The sequence below is a fragment of the Cydia fagiglandana genome, chromosome 4 (genome assembly GCF_963556715.1).
Source record: "Cydia fagiglandana chromosome 4, ilCydFagi1.1, whole genome shotgun sequence".
Lineage (NCBI taxonomy): Eukaryota > Metazoa > Arthropoda > Insecta > Lepidoptera > Tortricidae > Cydia > Cydia fagiglandana.
In genome coordinates, this window is record NC_085935.1 from 12,047,305 (window position 1) to 12,069,959 (window position 22,655).

Here is a 22,655-nt window from a genome sequence, read left to right on the forward strand (position 1 = left end):
CTACATTCTACAACACAGTAAACTCCAGTTTCATTCATTGCGAGAGGACTGTATGTGGTGAGTTGGTATTATACTTCGTTTTTGTAGCATTAGAATAATAATAAACAATCTTGACGTGTCTTTTTTATTGAAAAACGCTTTAAAAAAATAGTAACTACGAGTATGTACTTTTTTTAAAAGTAAAATAATGTAAATGTTCATGTATGCTACCTATATAATTGCTAGATATTTTCTGGGACTAATAATGAATGATTTTTTTTTTTTTTTTTAACAATTATGGCCTGGATGCGAGTCCTTTAAGCCATAATGAATGATTTTTCAAAAGCGTTTTTCAGTAAATGGATACGTCAAGATTGTTTACCATTTTTCTAAAATAAACGAGGTATAAGTAGAGTTTACTTTTTTGTAGAATGCTACCAGCGAAAGATTTCGAATTTTAAAATATTGTTCTATTGCGTCAGTTTTGTCAGAACGTACAATCATAAAGCCGGTTTAAATTTTTGAACAGCAGTTTATAAAAAAAATTGTTACTCTTACACAACTATACAATAAAATAATAGTTACAGTACATATGGAGCTACTTTACCGCACTAGTGCGATAATTAGCACATTACGCAACTATGTCGAAAACGTTGTTCACGTGCGAATAGGTTCTACATGCTTCCTACTTTCCGCACTTGTATCGTAATAGTACACTACGGTACAAGTGCGATAAATAGGAAATTCGCAACGAGTGCATGTATCGTATAACGTTTTACAGTACATAATATATGGCCCTTAATAGTCTACTTTCGACATAGGCACGGAAAGTGCTACCGCACTAGTGCGGAAAGTAGCGCCATATGTATGTACTATAAAAATACATTTATCATTACATATTTTAATACAATAGTATTATACTTGTGTTACACATCTCATGCAAATTTAATTTTTCATTTAGTCTCTTAACTGTGACATGTAACATGATAAGAAGAACATAATACTTATAGATTAATTGTAGCATTAATATGTTAAGCGTATTTTTAATATTTATTGTATGTTTTTTATAATTATTGCTCTTCTAGTATATTCCAATAAAATGCTGAGTACAACGTTTAAGTATAGTTTATATAAAGATTTTTTAAATATTTCTTAGGTAAGTTAGAGTAAAATATCAATTTGTTTCAAAATATCGAGAATTGGATTAAAGGCGTTTTGAAACGTTAGGAGATTACTGTCTGTAGAATAAATATTTCAGTTGCAATTTTCCCTTGACTGAGTCTCAACTAGTAATCAACTTTTGCAATAACTGTATATTTTTTATCTCATTCAAATACAGAAGAGAACGAGGCTCTATTGATATGTGAGCAGGGTGTGGTGTATGTGTTGTGTACGGCCGGTCGGGCCGACGGCGGGTGAGGTGTGAGGTGAGGGTGGGATTGACCGGTGTGTTGTATGTGCAGAATACTACGGAGGCGGGCTCGGCGGAGGCGGCGGCGGCCCGCGGTGATGAGGCGCCGGCGACCTCGGGCGGCGGGCGCACGCCGGCGGCGGCCGCGAAGGCCTCCCTGCTGCAGAAGCTGCTCTCGCAGTGACTCTCACTCGCTCCCACACTCGCTAAAGTTGCATTTATTACTTTATCGATCCTTCGGGTGGACGATACTCGACGATACTTAAATTCCATCGTAACGAACGTCGTCGTTCCCGGTTACGGTCTACGCGGTACCTCTACGGCTGTAAATCTCGCGGCGCGAGAATAATCATAGTACACGTATTTATAGAATGTCTTATAATTATGTCGATATGTAGTCTAGTAGTGCTAGTTATATATGGAGTTGTAAAAATCGTTTTGTTGATGAAATATTTTTGTCTTGAGTTCTTTAAGAACGTTGTTTAAGATTGATCTTTACATTTCTATGAGTAATTTTTTTTCGAACGAGATTTTAGTTCGAGACGAATTATGATGGTAGCTTCCTGCGATGGAAAGAATAGTTTTACAATGTACTCGTACGCCTAGTACATACATCATGTACGATAGAAATGTACCGTGTGCAATATGGTATAGATTTAAAATCATATTAGGCGTTGTGAACGTTTATGTAATATAGTATGAAAGTCAGATGTTACCTGTTATGACAAAGTAATTTGTATTATAGTATACTAGAGACGACAGAGTGAGTTTTAGGATATGGATTTAGGTACACTAAGTTTGTATAGTGAAATTTACTAGAAATGTTACATAAGAAACCTTCCGTGTGTAATAGCTAATTACAGAGACATGACTCCAAATGATAAAAATAAAATGTTGTTAGTCCTAAAACTCATTCTGTATTCATAATGAGACATCAAGTGAAACAAAGAATAATAATAATGATGGCGTGTAAATACTGTGTTGTTAAATTAATTATATAATTATGTTGCTTTAATGTAAATATTTTTTTATTTCTTTGTGTTTCATGTGCCTATGGTATATTTAATTTTATGTTATTCTCGTACATTGTTTTCTTTAGCATTGCATTGCTTTATTTATAATTTGACAATCATTCAGAATTCTATTCTAATAATGTTTTTATTATATTGGTTGGTAGTCTTGTGCATGTTTCTAATGTAAGTCTTTCTGGAAATATTGTTAGCCCCCTAGTGCAAGAGCGTCTATAGTTTACATTTAAAACATCGCGAGAGTGTTATTGAAACACAATAGTCGCGACGCTAGCAATCCTAGTTAGATCTATAGGAGATTGTTAGGATGGGAGGACACTGGGCAGTGGGCAGGATGTATTAAACAACCGGCGCGCCGCACTGTTATAGATAAAAGTGCTGAACGATGTGTCGAAGCGTGAACAACGTCCATATTACTTGTCAACTATTGTATGTACAGCTACTGTTAAATGCACAAATTTGATGTGTGGACTAAGGCTACTTTAGATAAGGAATTGTCGACCGTGTAGACTAAAGCACAACGTTTTAATTTCAATAATTGGAGAAAGTTATAACATCAATTTAAACTCGGTCTGCCCTTTCATCGAAAATGTATTCATTAACCATAAAAATTACTATTTCTTCAATTATAGTGCACAATAACAAAAAGGGCACTGACAAATATTTAAGTGTTTGTAAAATATAACGTAGTGCTCATAATAGCGGTCTCAAATGTACAAAATATTAAATATACACTTAATGACATTTAAGATAATTCAAAATTGTACAGACGTTATTCACTAACTCGAACACTCGGGACCATAACAGGCTGGACGATGCAACCATAGTTCCGCTCCCCGGTCGTCGCCGTCGGCTTCGACTGCAAGCAAACCGACGACTCTAATCTTACCAACTAAGTACTTTAGCTCAAGCGGCTCAACTACTATAGTCTTCGATGTCTTATACCCGCGATACAACATTGGCGATTGACAATAAATCAAACGAATATAAATAAGGTATGTACTTAAATAGACTTGGGGGTACCAACATTTCAAATGCATAAATCCTACCGTTACTTTGAATACCTACTCTTACAAAGCGACACGCGAGTAGTCAGTAGCACATAGAATCACGACAAAGAGTATTGTGATGTTTTAAGATTTTACCTAACTAATGAGTAACGTACAAATAGTCTGTAGAAGATATCCGTAAACCAAAACGAGTAATGTGTATAGGATAAGAATATTTTTCTACCAATGAAAAGTACCATAGTTTGGGAATGTAGACTACTGACCAATTTGTTTGTGAAAGTAGTTTTGGGGAAGGGCACACCGGCTCGGTTAGCGTAGCGATCATCGCACTATACCGGCTCACCATAGATTACCATAGCCTAGCTGTAACAATATCTACATCTGGAACTATCATTACTGCAAGTGATTTTTTTTATTTCCTCATAAAATTATTAGATAAGATTTGTTTTATGTACTAAAGATAAAAGAATATAGCAATATTTCTATTCATTCCATTTATTTTAAGGGGGAAATGTCAGATAGATAAATATCAAATCAATAAAGTACAAGTGATGGCCTTTTAATATGACAACACTTAACCGTAATAGATGAAGATTAGTCAGTCCACCTACACATGCATATATTTACATACGGAATATATGGACTTATTATCGGATCGCTAGAAGGAACTGCATGAAATGCCGTCACTTATTTACGTCATGAAGCGAATAATTGTACACTAAAGTTATATTTTTTGCAGATTTACGCTAACATAGTGAATACCTCATATTGTCTCATAAATAATCTGAAGACACGTCCATACACCACAAGCAGTTGAATATGTAAATTGAAAAAATGTAAATAAATAGATGCAGCAAATACATGAGTAACATAGGTGCCTGGAATTTAAAATAAATAAAAGATATTTTTTCTAAGCATCCAAACAAAACGATAAATTTTGATATTGAATAGCTACATTAATAAATTTACGTACTTGTATGAAATACGAGTAAATTTATGATAAGCAGCGATTAGGCAAAATTAAGATTTTCATTCATAATGTATATCTGTAACTCTAGGTTTATAAACTCCGAAAAAGTGAGAATGGGCTTAATAATTATATACGATTGTCGGTGATTTGTATGAATATTGGTAATAATATAAACGTTAGTGCCCATCACACGTGAACCAGGGGATCCTGTCTTCCAGTTCTTAGCGATGGAAATTAAATATATCACTTGCGTTGAACGGGCTTCATATCCAGAGTTACTTCAAATAGCTTACTTTTCATTCTTCACGTAATACTGAAATAATTGGCATCTAACCAAAGGTCATCGAAAATATATTCCTAACATATAAATAATGTATTTTGGTAAAGAAGATTTTAATGTTTAAATGGGCTTTAAGAATATATGATTATAACTATTAATCGTGTACCTATAAGCAGTGTTAGAATGTTAATTGTCTTGGTGTTTTGGAATGAATTCACTGCATAAAATATACAATTTGACTAAATATACAAATCCTCTCACAGCTGTTTAAAATACAAAATTAACTCTGTACTACAAATGTTATAGCAATTGATCTAGTTTATGCACTTAAACTTTTGTTTCTTTCGATCCATGACCGTTTACAGGATGATGGTCCTTATTGTAAAAATATTATATGACATTTTGTAAACTATTTCACTTAAAAGGTATGTCATATATGATGCTTTTGAATTGGGATATATTATGTTTTCTCAATTTAATCTAGACTAGGCATCATCTGTTACCACAGAGTAAATCTAATTAGAGATGCAATTAATAGGGTCCAAATTTCCATCCAAAATATCAGAAATATAAATTCGGATTGTAAGTTAATGACGCCATCGTTAATAGACACGTTGCTGCAACTAATTTACTCTGTGGAAAAGACCTCTGTTTATCACTGAGCATATTGCGTCCTGAAACATTGATGAGTACGGGAATCTTTGTTTCAAAGGGAAAACATAATTAGTTCTTCAGATTTTGATTACTTACATGTTATGTCCGTTATTTATTTATTACCTACTTACAATGTGTTTTTGTATCACTATTATTTATAAACAATGAATAAGGAGTTAACACGCGCGTGATAATATTTATAATATAAAGGATGACAGTTGCTAACACAATGAGGTGTATATTCCCGTACAAGAATGATTTTATTTTTTGTATAAAATCGTACCTCTTGTCTTGGCCTGTCGTCTGCGAACAAAGGACGTTTCCTTCCCTTGTGGATATTTCTAAGTTTAATACGTTAGTGTAAAAAGCTAATTATGTTTTTCTAAGAATACGCAAAGTGGTTTTAGGTGTTGGTCAGTCGCAGAAAGGATTATTGCGAACGTGAGCTTTAGAAGCGCACTGCATGCGGCAGTGGAAAGCAGCGCTCGGGCGCGTCGGATACGGTCCTGACCGTCCTGTACAGCTCGGCGCGGCAGCACCAATTTTCTAGTTTGACATTACCCTCTTACACTAGTCTTGTTCGGGCAATCATCGTTTTTGCGAATGGCCGTTAAGTCTGTGTTATTTAGTTCTTCAGATGTTAGATTAAGGCCTCTTGTGTTGCTGTGCATTTCTAAGCATTGTATGTATGTATGTTTATAATATTGTAAATAGCTAAAATACATTATATTTTTACGACTAGCATACGCAACCAAAGTTGTTATAAAGTGATGGTTGATTAAATAATAAATTTAAATAAACTAGGTCGTTATGTTTATTTTAGGAAAAGATACAAATAAACTGTACAGTTGTATATGGGTACATCCAATGTCTCGTTGAAGCCTTTTACACAACCGCCCTGATATTAGTAAAATCGAATTTATTATTTTTTGGTATAAAAACGGTTAAATCTAAAAGGAATATAAATTATAAATAAAATTAACAGAAATAAGTAGTGTATGAGTGTGGCTTAAGCTCGTTTTGTTCCTAGTGTCTACCTAGCTTGTTCCAGAACATATTTCTTCTCGGCATTTGTCAATTAATGAAACTTGACGCATTTTGCTGTCTCCGAGATAAAAAATCAGTGAAAATATAATTTTATTCCTTGAAAAGATCAGGCATTATGAGTACATTACATTAATTTAAGTTGTATTTTTTGTACATTTTAGATTCGAAATATATTAATATCTAAAAGAAAATGGTTGTTTAATTTTACTTCTAGTATACCCGCAAGTTATATACATAATAACACCTACACAAAATATATCATAATAGAGTAATAGTACAATCATTACATACAGTTACAGTAAGGGCACTATAATATCCCTAGATAACAAGCAAGATTGCTCTGGCTCTGACATAAATGCAAATTGAAAGCCTTTATTATTATCGTTCCCGATGTTTCCCGGGTGCAGGTCCAAGATAGCTACATTTATTATTAAAATTCGTCATATTACTTGTTTAGGATGTTCTCGAGAGCGCAGATTTCAAAAATAACGACAGTTTTAAACCATCCACTGACATCGATCTCGGATTCTAAAATAGTCATTTTCGAAATCGGCACTCCAGAATATCTCTGAAACGTGTATTATGAGATCATGACGAGTTTCACGCTATTAGTTTCGCTGACTGTACTTATAGGCGCCATCTTTAGAATACTAGATGTTATTTTTGAAAACTGTATTTATTATTTTTGCAAAGTATTTTTTTGACTTATTTTCATTGAATTTAAACTGTGCTAATAATGAATAATTAGCGCAACCCTATTACTCGTTATATTACGCACAAGTTTGTGGCCACTAATTAGCTGTAGCTTGGAAGCTGAACATCCGCGCTACCATTCATTTGTTTACGAGCTACCGCGGGGCTAGCAACTAATGGCCGGGGTCATGTCTATGCCTGATAATCAACGATCGGTCCTATTAAAACTATGTTCACCGTCTGGGATAATGAGGTCCTAGAAGATTGGTCACTCGCGGTATTAATTCTTGCTATAGGGAGTGTTGTGCTCTTAGCTGTTAAAACGAAATTTTTGGAGGCCATGAAATGGTTTTGGCGAACCCGTTCAAGAGAGAAATATGGCGAGATTGATGAGGTAAGTGTATTATTATTGTAACCCTAAAGGGACTAGAATGTAAGTTATAACAGAAAGTGTTTAGGCCTGAATAAATTAATAACGGCCTCCTAGCCTATTCTAATCGGTAGTGCTAGTGACCCTGTCCACGAAACAGGAGTTCCAGGGTTCGAATCCTGGTAAGGGCATTTATTTGTGTGTTCATCACGAATATTTCAGGGAGTTATGGGTTTTGTCCATTGTATTTAAGTATGATTTGTGATATACGTCGTATTCATATCGTCGCCTGGTTCGATTTAAGTATGTAAGATTTTCCCCAAAATATTTAGGTATTATTTATATTTAATCTTTTCGCCGCCATTGACTTTATATAAAGACTGTAGGTACATTCCGTGCCCGACACGCCACGCCTTCAGAGTGTTTTCAGTAATGAAGTACCTATTCCATACTAGACATGTGCGCCGCGCCGCCGCGCCGCCGCCGCCGACGATTTTTCCACGCCGCCGCCGCCGATAAATTTGACCGGCGTATAATCGGCGTGGGAGATTTTGATACCTATCGTGTCTTATTCCATGTTGCGTAGTGAGTAGATAGTGTCAGAGGTATAATTTAAAGATCCTTATGCTTTTTCGCTTATTATTTGCCAGTGAAGCATATTAGCATAATTTTTGTTGTTGCGGTGTTAGCTGTGATAACGATTTAGCGTTAATTTAAACAAGATCTTGTTTCTGGATCTCAGGTTATTATTTGATATTTTATCGCACAGCTTTTTTGTAGAACGCATTTTGTTTTACATCAATAGTCTCTTTATTGTCAATTTAATCAGTGAACTAATGTCAAGAAAATAGCAGGTTCATATCCTAGGACATAAACATGCTATTTTCTTCTTAGAATCTCCAGCAAGCTGTAATTGCGTATTTTATGATTTCTCGTATGATTCTGGTGACACGCATGAGAGTCATCAACAAGACATCAATGTCATCATATGATAGATATGATTTGATTTATTTATCACATAATATACAATTTCATTTAAAAATACACACGATCAATTCTTAGTCATTTTATGGTGATTATCAGCTTCTTTTACTTAGCAATATATATTTCAATCAAAATTATAAAAGTCAGGTTAAAGCTTCGTAATAAGCTATACCTAAACAATGATACCTACTTATAGGAACTTAAATCACCAAATATCTTCACTAAGCTAGGAGTAAAGAAAACAAAGTAGACCTTAATATTCTATAAAACGGGACACTCCAAAGACATTCTGTTGAGCGAATCAACCGGCCAGATAAGTTTACTTTCGAAAACGACGATATTATCTTTAGTCTTACATAGTTTTCTGTTAAACTTCAGTTCAGACAAATGTAAAGTATTCATCATTATATCGTATCGTAACAAATCCTAAGTGAGGCGACAGCGGCTGGGAAAAGTCAATATAGATTTAAGGCAACTTAAAGATTTTTTTGTGTTTTATTTGTATTTCGCTTAAAAGTAAGTAAAAATACTGCCTGAAATGTAGCGTTTTAAAGTATCCTTTTTAATTTAATATTTAAACATACCGTTGGTAACCAATAGGTAGGTATTGGTAATAAATGGTTGCCAAGTGACATGCCGGGATATAATTTTCGGCAATAATTTAGAAAACACACATAATATGCTTTGGATAGCCTAGTAAATACTCAGAAGGCTTTAATGTAGAGTTTCTACAGCCACGTTCTCATGCAGTATCAAAAATTATGCCACGCCGATTTCACGCCGATCACGCCGCCGCCGCCGGTCAAAAAATCATCGGACGCCGCCGCCGATGATTTTGCCATCGGCGCACACCTCTATTCCATACACAGGTACCAACCTATTCACTGAAATAAAACGTATTTTTATCGCAAGGCTACTTTCAATTACCTACACGGTGTAACATGAGCAAACCGAATAATTTTAACAGCGTATTCCTGATCAAATTTAGAGACAAAAATGTCCTATAAACTTTTTTTTAAAAACGTCTAGTTTCAGAGATAATATTAATTTAAAAATAAACAAGTTTTTGTTGTTACATAATGTAAAAGGCCTTTTTGATGGTAATGTTGCTGCTATGGGATGTAGTCTAAATATCCTTATTGATAGATGTCAAAAAGTGACAAGTAACACTTTGCAAAAAGAAGATTTTACGAAAAAAATATGTAAAAATCAATTTTAAGTATAACTGGTCAAGCAGATCTTGTCAGTAAAAAAAGGCGCGAAATTCAAATTTTCTATGGGACGATATCCCTTCGCGCCTACATTTTTCAAATTTGCCGCCTTTTTCTACTGACAAGATCTGCTTGACCAGCTATAACAAGTTTGCCAATAACATTTATTTTTTATGTACAAATACATTAAAAAAATGGAAAAACCAAACAAAACAATTTCTTTTTTTGGCGAAATTGACCTAAACTCATATCCTTCTTTTGACCTCAGAAATGCGTGGTTTAAATTATTCGGTTTCCTCATGCTACACCGTGTATAACCACTTCACAAGATAGCGTAAGCAGGAGCTAGATAAAACATTGACTTCAAAATTGTTTACTTAGGCATTTCTGAACTCGCTGATTGGTCTAATGAACGTATTCACCGTCGATAAGGTAAATTAATTGACGAGGTCAGTTGGAATTACACCTAAATTGGCCTAAATTTGTTGTATGAGCGTCCCTGCTACTAGTACCTATGAGTAATAGGGAGGGATAGATCAACGTACAAGTCAGGGAATTACAATATTCTACCTGATATGAGAGCCCAAATTAAATAGGTGAATTTAAGTAACTCTCTAGATGGAAACCGCAAAATACCCTCGGGAAACCTTTCCACTTGAACCTATGTCAGCGCTCGGCCGCTCGGCATTATCAAGACTGACATGACCGCCAGATTGTCATATGTACGTAATAGGTATTGCATATTATGAAGATAGAGCTACGGTTCAAGATTACATGCTATTCTGCGATAAAGATGGAGGTTCGGGTTAGAGTATTTATTTGGTTATCGAATACCTTTGTGAGTGAAAAGTTCAGGATGGGAGAGTCCACGTCGTAGACTCCTTAGTTTGCTTCATAAAGGTCTACACTTCTACCATTATTTATAAGAATAAGTGATTACTGCAACCAGAATCTGCAAACAAAAAGGTTTTCTGATTCATTCATTCACATAGGTAAGGCCGCCTGTTGTTTACCTCTGTCTTTTACATTTATTCTGAGGTTGTGTAATAATTAATAAAGAGCATTTTTGTACCTTTTGTATTGTAGGTATACCAGAGAATTTAAACAACTGAGCTTACATTGTTCGACCGCTGTCTTGTCTGTTAGGGCACTCTATTTCAAATTAAACCATTATAGTGATTATAGGTGTCTACCTACCGACAGTTTACATTATCACAATATATTATGTTATACTGTCGCCGCTATAAATAACAAATAATAAAATTAGAAATTACCCATGCATATAGACTTACATGTAATTATAGAGTCGGATTACATGTAAGTCTATATGCAATTGTAATTAGAATTTCAGCAAGATTTTACCGTTGTTATAGTAAATTGATAACAAGTTATAAATTAGATCTAGATTAGATATGGATGTAATTTTAACCTTTTATTAAAATCAGAATACAATGCAAAATTTCAATTAGAAAATGACAAGGTTCTATTCTAAATGTGCTCAACATGTTCATGGGCTGACCGCATATCAGTCATAATCACAGCAACTTATTATAACAATACGGTTCCATTGTATCTTGACAAGTGGCGCGCCCTCGAAAGCCGAGCCCGGGGGCGTCGGGAAGGTTTGGGTTCGCGGTAAGTCCCGATTCCAGAGTCCCGAGCCTACCTAGTCCCGAGGTAGCCGGCCGGCGGCACGCACGCATGCGTGCGTACCGATCCTGTTGCACGCGTATACTATTAAACTCACGCAATAAACCGTATAACTGATTACGTAATATTTACAAATAAAGCTTAGGTTTTGACATTACCATGTTGTTGGTGCATAAAATGTATGAAAATTGCCATTATTGTGTTTTTACGAGGTTTTTAATGGCATGTAAAGTGTAAAAACAAATTGGAAATAAAACTTCGAGGAGGCCAGAAAGCGAGAAGTTAGCGAGTTATTAGGAATGCCCTGGAATTGTCCGTGGTCGCAGGAGCGGCAACGGCCGCCGCCTGCTATCCAGCCACTACACTATGAGGTTTGTTTTTTGTTTGCAAATATTTCTCATTTTATTAACTTTACGGTTTGATAGAAATTTGAAACTTGTTTTTGGGTTGTTGTGAGCTACATTTTTATTGATATTTATCAATCATTTAAAACACACATAGATTAAAAATACATGCCTATGTTACCATCGGGACCTACATACCTTGAGTGCCATATGTCCAGACAGCGAAAAAGATAAGAATAAGAATAAGATTTATTTCAAATAACCTTGTTGACAATATTTATATATCCTTTTTATTTAGATGTATTGTGTGTGACTGTTAATAATGTAAAACATGGAAGATATTTCGATTAAGTAGTTGAAATTTTCCCGCAGTCGAAATTGCCCCGCTGCACCTTACCTATTAAGCATTGTACGAAATTCCATACCCATCAATCAGTTCTTAATCCTTCATTCCCACCAAAGCAGGTGTTTGTATTTTTTATGCGTAAATTGGCGTTGAACTTTAAATCCGCTACGTTTAGTCAGCAGTCACGTCACACCAAACAAACGCTCGCACTAACTGTTTAGGCTTACCGAATTTAGATTTTGCATATTCATATTCAAGCCAAGGGCATCAACAAAAACTCCATTGAAGTAGCTAAGATAACTATAAATAGTAGTAAATTTGTAAAACAATATTAGTTAGTAAATTAGTGCAATAAGTTAACAATTAACCTTGGAATACCTAATTAGAATACGACTTGTTTTAGAATATAAAAATACTGAAACACAATTTGTGAAATCATAAAATTATAATAATTTTTATTTTAAGACCAAGAGACAAATATTTGGTCCTGTGAGTCATGACATGTAGATGTAACGTAACAGTGTCTTCTCATCCGAAGTATCCTACGATTCAAATCGAAAGCTTGACTTTGAGAGCGCCGAGATAAAGCAAGTAGTCAATGTAATCCTCCAGATTTGTTTAATGGACTTTAAGTGCTGTATGCATGTTAATGTCATATCCATAAAAGCCATATCGTACAGAATAGAGCGGACGAATGCGTATAGCATAAAAACATAAACATACCTCTAAGATAACGAATTTCATGTTAAACCGTTGCGACACGATTGATTTAGAAGTGTCCGTGTCACTAAAAACTTTGGTTTTATTTTCTGGTTGACAATGGATCTTTATTTATGAGGGTCCGGCGCGTGACGGAAGTGGCACCGATTGAAATGGCAGCTTTTGCCAATTAGCCTCTTACCTGTAGTTTCCGTCGTCACCATAGGGTGCCATCAATCAGTTGATTAAGCAAAAAGTCCCACTGTTTCAATCCTATTTGTACAAAAGTATCTTATCGTGTCCTTTCTTTTGTAAGTTTTAACACCGTTACAGTTTGTGTATATATACCTACACCTACACGCAAACAAAATATAATTGCTGGGAAGTCGGGAATAACACAAACTTAGGTAAACCTATTTCTGGTAAGAAAGTACGAAAACTAATTAAACTGGGGCTAAGACTCTCATAGCCCGTTATGGTGGCTAATAATCACTTGATGGCGGTTTCTCAATTAATGTAGAGTTCCTCAATACGAGTATGCCTCTAAGTAATAACGTAAGGCTTGAATGAATTAATCTTATCATTAGGTACTACATACTATCCTTTTTCTAATTACAGACTATAGTAAAAACTTTCATCCTAAAAATCATAGAAAAATCCGTAAGATTTTGAATTCAAACACGGGTAGAGAACCTGATTCGCTGTGTAAAAGAGATTTTCCTTCTTAGTTATCGAGAGCTGGATTCAGGTTCGATTATTCTAATCTGAATACACCTCAATCTTCTCCAAAGAACAAAGTACCCACGCGAAATTGAGTGCAGCAGTTAAGTTAACAAGGTAAAGTTAGTGATATATGGTATCAACCGCGGAGCTCTACCGGCCCGATTCAGTTAAAATACGCCCGTGCTCCCGATCGGCCGCTCGTAGCGGCGGGCGGTCCAACGAGGAACGAAACATCCGATACTTACTGCGATATCGTCTTCAACAACAATGCCTCTTAAATTATAATCATTTCGGTGATTGAAAAATAATCTAAAACGATATTACTGATTATTTATATCCAAAATGTAGTTGAAATTTAGTGGGAAAAGTGCGAGTTAAGAAATGCTACAAAATGCCGTGGAATTGTTTCTGGGGATACCAACCTCCAGCACCGACCTGCAGAGTCAGTGGGCCGCTGCACCTAATTCAGGTAAATATGCCATCCCTATTTCCGCTTAACCTAATTTCCGCTTAGGTAACCTAAGAGTCCTAGGCGATTTAACCTGCCTTTTACTTAAAGTTAAGTTAGTGCGGCTGACATCAAAATAAAAGAAGTACTTAGAGTAACATAAATATATTTATTGTATTGATAATTAATTAATTAGCTAATAGTAGGTATGTACATCGATATCGATAACGTTTTGAAATTAAAATAATTAGCGAGGAAAGAAATTCGGTTAAGTGTACTTACATTAGGCCTCACTTCGCTTGTATCTGTTGTACCCTTATTGACTCAAGTGTAAATTGGTTATAAAGCGGCTATACCCACATGGACAGTAAAACGGGATTAGGTACCCGTACTAAGTACTTACCCGTAAAACATTTTATACATCTAATCTGTAAGTAGGTATATGTAGGTGTTCACAATTGCCTTTTAAATTATCGCTTTAATTGAAAGTATAATACTTTTTGAATTTTAACCAGCATGTGAATTGTAGCAAAGCTACATTAACTAAAAAACTAAATTGTCTTCGGTTACCGCGAGTAACTACTCATGGAATAAAAGTATTGAAACGGATTATATCGCGTATATTGAATTCATACTAGTCACCCGTTGACCACGAAAGCTGTAAAGGGTTCGAACGTTCGAAACGTATTCAATATATATACGCGATAGTATTGTAATGCATTTCAATAGTTTTATTTCATGAAAAACTAACTTAATAACCCTTAAGGGGCCCACTGCTTAACAGTCCGCCGGACGGTATCGGCCTGTCAGTTGTTCGGAACTGTCAAGATTTTGTTCTAACTGACAGGCCAATACCGTCCGTCGGACTGTTAATCAGTGGGCCACTTTAAATTAAACACTGGCTACGCCACAATTATTACCTAATACCTATACATATACGCTACGTTACCACCTACGTGGGAAGGTTAGAATAGCGAAAATATAAATACTAATAGGGTCTGCTCAAACTGCTGCTGAAAACAAATGCTAAACCAAATGCGTGCGAATGCATTGCGCTCAATACGCGGTACGTAGAGTTAGGATCAGATTTGGATTAGATAAAGAGCAGAATGTAGGCTCTTGCTTCTTTTTCTATTTTGAAGGGATTTCTAGGTCGGGGTATCCTGAATTCCCACGCGAGCTTCAGCCCTAATAGACACAATGAGATATAATTGGTGCAGGCCGCGAGCGACCACCGCCGTCGATCCACATTAAGCTCGGTGCTGCACGCTACAATGCCTACAATACAATCTTTGTACAACTCTTTTTGTCTTCATATTTTCCGTGACTAAGCATGAATGCCTTTTCAATTTTAAAATGTATATTTTTCCTTTGGTTAGTTTGAATAAGACAATTCATATTAACTATTGCTTAACTTGACTATTTTTAAGGGATTTTTTAAAGATTATTAGTAATTAATTAAATTTATTAAGTCTATCTCGACAGCGACGTTATTGACAATGTAATAAAATCGTCTCTAAGATATTTTTAAGAGTTTTAGCTTTGTGATAATTATCTATGCAATAATGTCAGAGCATTCGTTTTCTAAGGGTAACCACAATGTAGGTATGGTTCTTCATGTGGGTGGGCCAGTATTGTGATACAGGCACCCACTACCTATATATAGACTACCTTTGCTTAGACTTAAGTTCGGTAATTGTTGTACTTGTTTTAGGCACTACGAGTAGGTACTTGCCAATAACTACTTCGTCTGCTCTGACAGTTACTTCATTTAAAATTCATGTATAAATTAGCGACACAACAATAGCTTCTATCAGGCAGTAGGCAAATAGCTACCCAGTAAATAGTACCTATATGTACTTATGTAAAGAAATAGTAAAGCGTAATTCCAAATAGCAGTGCCATTCTATTCGCTTATCAGGAGCTGGTTATTAAATATTTATTGCTTGCCATTAAATAGCTACCTATTGTGTTGTAGGCACTTTCCCACGTAACATGTACAGTACGTATGTACAGTACCTATATACTTATTAGAGTGAATAAATACTTATTATAGGCAAAGTCTCTTTACTCGATCCCATTAAGTGTCAAACAGTGTTGATTTTTGTCTTAGGGTGTCCGACGATATACTCACATATGTGCCATAGTCCTTGACCAATTGGCCACCACCAACAATCCTGGTTCAAGACAGACGAGGACATTACTTAGACGCGTGAATTGATACATTTATTAAGGCTAATTAGTTTATTTCTAGGTGAACAAGTTTGATGGTAGTTATACAGTCAGTTGTGACTGATACACCATTGGCGACGTCTATATACGATTAATACAATACAATAATAGTTATTTGTTTTACAAGGGGGCAAAGTTGTTGTTTAACCGCTCGTGCTTATATTGATACCCGAGCAAGCGAAAGATTCCAAAATTGAACCACGAGCGTAGCTAGGGTTTCAAAGCACGAGGGTTAAACAAAATATGCCCCCGAGTGAAACACAAAATTTTTCACCATACCAACCTGAAGCAAATATTAAATGTAAAATTTCAAACATCAAATCCAAATGAATGTTATTAAATATTTATCATTCAAAATCATCATTTAAAAGTCAATTCTACCAGCAAACATAAGAAAACAACTCAAAATTTGCATTCGATTACTTTGCCTCACATGTGAATAAAAAGCAACTTTGCTATCAGTTTTTGAAGTGCAAAGTAAGCCTTTCCGAGCTGGTGTGGTGAAAAATAAAATACAGCATCTTAAACAAGGTGAAAGAACCTGAAAGTAGGCAAATAATGTCTGTTAATATTTTCAGAGGAGCAGCTACATCAACACTGTTAATAGGCCGATAGTTGAGCAAGCTAGTTAATGTGTTAGGCTCATTAAAATAAAAATATAATTTACAAGCCTTAATAGAAACGGGGATAGATTGTCATAAGTAGGCTGCGGCCATTTTAGTACAAGCGTTAAGTCTAGGGCGCCCTTGGATGCAGCGGAGTTAACGGTAGAATGCTAATGCGGCTAGTGTGATGTCGCATGCGCAGCCGCTTCCCAAACGCTTGCGCAAGCACAAGTGCAGCGCCCACGGCGCAGGCGCCGCCGGCAAGTTCATTGTCACCTACATTAAGGTACATATCCACTGACCTGCCCACTGCTTGTCTACTGATTATTTTATTAAATACTGGCTTCTTTATTGTTCCATATTTAACTTCCGTTTAGCCAGTTGTGTAAATTAAGTATTTATGTAATTTATTGTTATTCGAGTTCTTTGCACGGAATTATAAACTAAGTAAGTATTTACATTAACTTGTAGAGTTGTTTTTTGAAAAAGGTTTCTCATTCAATAAGGAACTCTACTTAGAGTGTTTTAGGATAGGTATTTCAAGCAATATCAAGAGCGTCTCAAACCATTTTTCAAGGTATGCATTTAAGAAATATTAGGCTGAAAAATGCTATTTTTTGTAGTCTTAAAATAAATTAATTACCTAATAATTTAGCTCGCGTTCTTTTCTTTACTTACTTAGCTTTGATAAATACTAATATTCTCCTTAAAAGAATTACTTCTTGAAAACAGTCTCTTATTAAATTAAAATACCTACTTAGGTATAATATTTTTGTATGAGTTTGTAGCGGAAAGTTTTCGCTTATTTATTGTGTATATAAAATCCTGTAGGCACCTATACTCCGTTCTTTCTATGTAGGTTATATAAATTGTAATTCACTACAATTAATTTTCCTAACAAATCCATTACAGGTTACGAAACAAGTACCTGAAGGAACGCAATGCACGAGCTATATTTATATAATATGGCCCACATTAAAGCAATCTGCTCTGTTCAAATACAGATGCTGAGTGTTCACTGGACGTGGTATTCTTAACCGGGAGTGCGTGCATCTTATTTACTCGCATACCTACTTGGGCCACTGAGCAAATACTAAAGGCACAGTACAAGTTGTAATCAGTATCTTGACCCCGTTTGAGAGTTTGGCACACCGTAAATGCACAAGTGAGCACTGTTTACACTCAAGAGGTCAGCATTATTTCCTCTCATCTTGTTACCACTACAAGCTGCTGATCGTGTTTCGTTTGTATGTCACTAACATAATGTAGGTGGGCATTTTCATTTAAACTTGCACTTTAAAGCGCGACTTAAGTCGTGTTTCACTAACGTCTAACCGTTACATTGCTGACAAAATATATGGGATTTTACATTCGCTTCGGCCGTTAAAGGTGCACAGTTAAGTCAAAATTCCCAGGTACATAATACATATATATGCTCGTAGTAGCTGTCGGTTTCGCTAATTATACCGGTTGAGATGGCTTTTGTCTAAAAATGTAAAGTTTTCAAGTTAAAATACTGATCGCTGTGATACTGCTGCCGTGCTCGTCTAGTGCTGCATGGCGCTATTGTGTTAGTGTACGCACTCGTACTTTATCTATCCAACGTTTATAAGTTAATTAGGAGCATCTGCGTGCGCGTGCGCCGCCTACACAATGCAGCCTTTCAGCGGCGGCGCTTTTGACGCATCCACCTAATTAACCCGCTATGTATTAGACGTTATTGTTCGATTCACTATTGCCGATGGATGAGACTGTAGCGTTATTGATTCAGTTTGACATATGTCATGCTGTGTTCAAACTAATTATTATCGGTTCGTTATAAAATAATATATTGTTGCTATGTCTTCAATTCACTAGAAGGCGACGTGCTTATATATATTTTACAGTCGTTTGTGTATCAATGCTAAAGGAATATATTTTGTACAAAGTAAGACAAGTAGATAAGTAACTTTCTTACTAGATATAGGTAGATATCCACTTATGTATATGTAAATAAATGCAGTTACTCGCTAGAAAAGACGTATTTAGGTATCAATTATGTAGATCTACTTGTACTTGTATTACATGCAGGTTTTTTTTAACAAAATCTCTTGAAATTAGTGAGTTTTCTAAGGAAAAGAAACAGTACCATATTTGTGTAATACTAATCTTGCCATTACTTGCGTGGGGACTATAGCCCAAACCCACTCGTGCATGAGAGGAGGCCTGTGCCCAGCAGTGGGACGTATATAGGCTAAATTATTTATTTATTTATTTGCCAGATTACCTACTTAAATAGTCTAACGTAATAATAGTATATTTTGTTGCAATTTTGTTGTTTACAATCTTTAGATACATATTTTCCATAAAACCTAATACCTATCTGTGTTTTTAAGGAAAACTTTATATTTGCGTAGTTTTGAGGTAAGTACCTACACGGTTAGAGCCGCGTGTTTTTATTCTTATCTGGAAATGCTGTGGCCGTTTCGGATTTCATTGCCAACCACGATTGTTGCGTTGACAATATCGACATCACGCCGCGCCGCCAACATTGTAGCTGCTTTAAAATGAAAACAACCACTAAAGTCCGTAAATCCAATGAATATAAGCCATTTCGGATTATAGAGCGGTAATATAATGACACGGTCTCGCACCAACGCCACCACACCAATCCGAATAATACCAAAATTGCTTCATTACACAGAAGCATTGATCCGTTGGCCGGGCGCAGTAACAAAATGATTTCGGTGCAGCCTGTCAAAGAGAGTAAAATAATACGGGCGATAGCCAGTTCAGATAACCTTCCTTTAGGCATATTGATTACTGTGATAGATAATATTAATTAATGATGTAAATTCGAGTCAAAAACAGAGCATTCTGATTATTAACAATGCAAATAATGAGCGCGTTAAAAGTTATCGCATTAAACTGTTACTCATAATATTAAGTAGAGGTACCTATCTGACTTAGGACGAAAGGGGACGACCGTGCGAAATAGCCTTTTTATACAAAGTCGAACGAAAGGGCACAGCTAGCACAGCTCATCAGTATATTGTGGTTTTTAATATTGTCAAATTATGCAAAAATATTTTCCATAATGTCAATATCTATATCTATTTAATTCCGACAACTGATTGTTTGTTTAAGAAAGCTATTAATGAGTGTTAGTACCTACTTTACAAGTTTTCAAGCTGCCTGAAAGTCTCTAAGGGCTACTTGCACCAAACACTAACCCAGTGTTAACCGGTTAAACCTGGAGTTCAATGGTTACCCGTACAAAGTGACACTGGGTTAACGGTTTAACCGGTTAACCCCGGGTTAAAGGGATGGTGCAAGTGGCACGTACGTGCCTTCCAATCCAAAGCAGGGAAGTGCAAACTATTAAACCATTTCACCAAAGTTATCCATTCTGTGACCGGCGGTCGTTTTTTAGTGTTCCGTACAAAACTTTGTTTACGGAACACTTATGGGATCACTTCGGTCTTGCAAATCAGTTATTTAATTTAGGATAGGCGTCTCGGAATATCTGGGCCAATCAACATGCAACATGCAAATGTTGTATTAAAATAAATATACTTATTACTTACTATTGTTATTCGAATCACAGATACGACTGTCACCCCGCGCACTTTCAATATTGAATCGTCAACTATTTATAGGAACTCGTAAATCTGTATAGTTTCTATATTGCATAAGTTTTAGACGGCATTCCGTTTGTTTATTGTCGTCACGTGTGCCGTGAACTGCTGGAAGTCATGCTGGTTTCTTACGTACAATGTGCATACAGATTAGCCTTAACGTCAATACTTACTAGCAAACATTTTTAACTAAAACTTGCTTTTGTAATGGCTGATACGAGTATCAGTTAATCTGATTTGTTTTCTTCTGTTTGCAAATGATACTATTTAGTTATAATGTCTCTCAATATGGGAAGAGTAAATGAAATTAAATTGCCCATTGATATGATATGGCTGAATGCAACGCGATGTGAGTTCAGCTATGCGGGAATCTATTAGGGCTGTCACATTCCGGAAGATTTATTACTTAGGGACATTCTGTAGACACAGTTTCAAATCATTCAAGTAGGTAGTACAATTGATATAGGTAATTAATGCAATTCTTTTTAAATATGTACTTACTACTTAATTCAGATAAGTACATAAGCTAATAAAATTGTTTACCTCACAATAAATGAGTAATGTTCTTTCAAATGTTTTACCAAACACCTGAATGCTATCTTCAACATCGGCTACCTGCTAGAAGTCTGGTCTTTACAAATAACGCCGACAACCCTAGCGGGTACGGATAAACGAGATGATTTACGGCACATTCCTGCGGCTCCAGGACCACTGCGCCTGCGCCGGCCGATGGGAACGAGATTACTTCACATTCAACTGATGACAGACTGAGCGCTTTGTCGCTCATTGTTCGACTCAGAGCGAGCATTACTCATCATAGCACACATAGTGTACATTTGACGGAATATTTGGGCAGCGTTAGTGTACTGCGTACTTGAAAGGAGCCCGATAGCATTGATGCCCAATTTTGATTCATTCATTATTGAATATTGATGGACACGTTGGTTTGAATAACAATTACGACAAAATGTGTTTTTAAACGTGGTTATATGAACGTAAATCTAACGAAATACATATTAGGTTTATAAAACAAGTAGACCCTGAACATCCTTAGAAATAAAAATTTACAATAAATTATATTCTTAATTCAGAACCGATATACCTAACTATAGGTTACTACATTAATGAAGAGTCATCTTCTCATGCCAAAAACGAATCGATGCATCACAACAAACGCGTGCTATTTCTATTCGTCCTCAATCATCTAATTTGTGAATTAATTGTTAATGCATGGTTAAGAATCGGGAACGGATGTGGCGCAATACGAGTGCAGGAACCGTTTGTTGTGCGGAAGTGGTCCGGTCAGTTCACAGGTACGTAATGGCGGCCCTAATGAACAACATGCACTCGTAGCGGCACGGCATCGGCAGCGGCACAGGAGCGGCAGCGCAGCATCTAATTATGCGTAATGCGCAATACAAACTGCTCTCTATACAATGCCGTACATATATCACTTTGATTAAGGATACGCTGTCTAGGCTAAAGTACCCACACGTCTCTGGTTGAATGTTGATTGCTAATGAGACCTCGTTTAACGTCAGAGGCTTCTATCGCGTACTAAGTCAGTTTGTGGGAAAATCAAGCTACATTCAGAAGTTTTTGTATCGACAAATGTTAATGTTAACCGCCTGACCGAAAGCAATAAACTTTGGTCATATCATCTCACAACTTAACGCTCGATCTTTATTGTCCTTGCTCGTATTTCATTCCAGTAGTGATCTAGTTTTACGACATTTTAGTATTAACAGGTTGTCACCTTTTTAATGACGACGTATTGGATTACTCGGGTGTAGGTTTCATCACTGAAATTTTAGCTGAGTCCGCGCAAAAACATCTGGCCCTAACAAAAAACAGTACGCTTCGCGAAACATGCTCAACAGCTGCCTGGTGTTACTTTGGGTGATTAAAAATGTTTTGCTTGCGTTAGGAAGTTAGGAGTCACTTCGGTGACGCTTTACGAACGTGACCGTAACGCGGCCCGACCACAAATTAGAAAAATAAGTACATACTTACCTACTTATTGAGAATTATGATCGTTCAACGATAAAGAAACGGCATGCATGGAAGTAATAAACTTTTATTCCTTATATTGGTACATAAAGAGCCTAAATATAAGTTCCACCACCTGGTGCTGCCGCTCGTAACTTTGCTTCGAGTGCAGGGAACATTATTTATGACACTTCAACTCGACACAATGAAGCCGCAAAAATAACCCTTGACTATTTTTCAATTGGACAAATTATAGTCATAATATGGCTATTCTTAGTAACTGCGGGCTATTTTTTTAATTATTGTGTTCTATTATTGACTTTACCCCTATACCAAACATACGGCACGGCAGCAATAAATTAGGT

At 36.0% G+C, this 22,655-nt stretch overlaps 2 protein-coding genes across 9 annotated transcripts in view; both read left to right on the forward strand.

Moving 5' to 3' along the window:
- The window catches only part of LOC134663742 (trithorax group protein osa), a 91,562-nt gene extending 84,992 nt beyond the window's left edge, over positions 1 to 6,570 (forward strand). For all 6 annotated transcript variants that reach the window (XM_063520211.1, XM_063520213.1, XM_063520210.1 and 3 more), the window contains one exon: positions 1,443 to 6,570. In XM_063520211.1, the coding sequence (XP_063376281.1) occupies positions 1,443 to 1,574 (132 nt within the window). In that variant the 3' untranslated portion in view covers positions 1,575 to 6,570. The remainder of the gene's footprint in view (positions 1 to 1,442) is intronic.
- A 5,001-nt stretch (positions 6,571 to 11,571) lies between these two features.
- The window catches only part of LOC134663743 (tensin-2), a 125,079-nt gene continuing 113,995 nt past the window's right edge, over positions 11,572 to 22,655 (forward strand). For 2 of the 3 annotated variants that reach the window (XM_063520214.1, XM_063520215.1), the window contains exon 1: positions 13,688 to 13,868. In XM_063520214.1, coding sequence (XP_063376284.1) covers positions 13,791 to 13,868 — 78 coding nt within the window. In that variant the 5' untranslated portion in view covers positions 13,688 to 13,790. Of the gene's footprint in view, positions 11,659 to 13,687; positions 13,869 to 22,655 lie in introns of those variants that run through there. The other variant, XM_063520216.1, reaches the window with a different exon arrangement.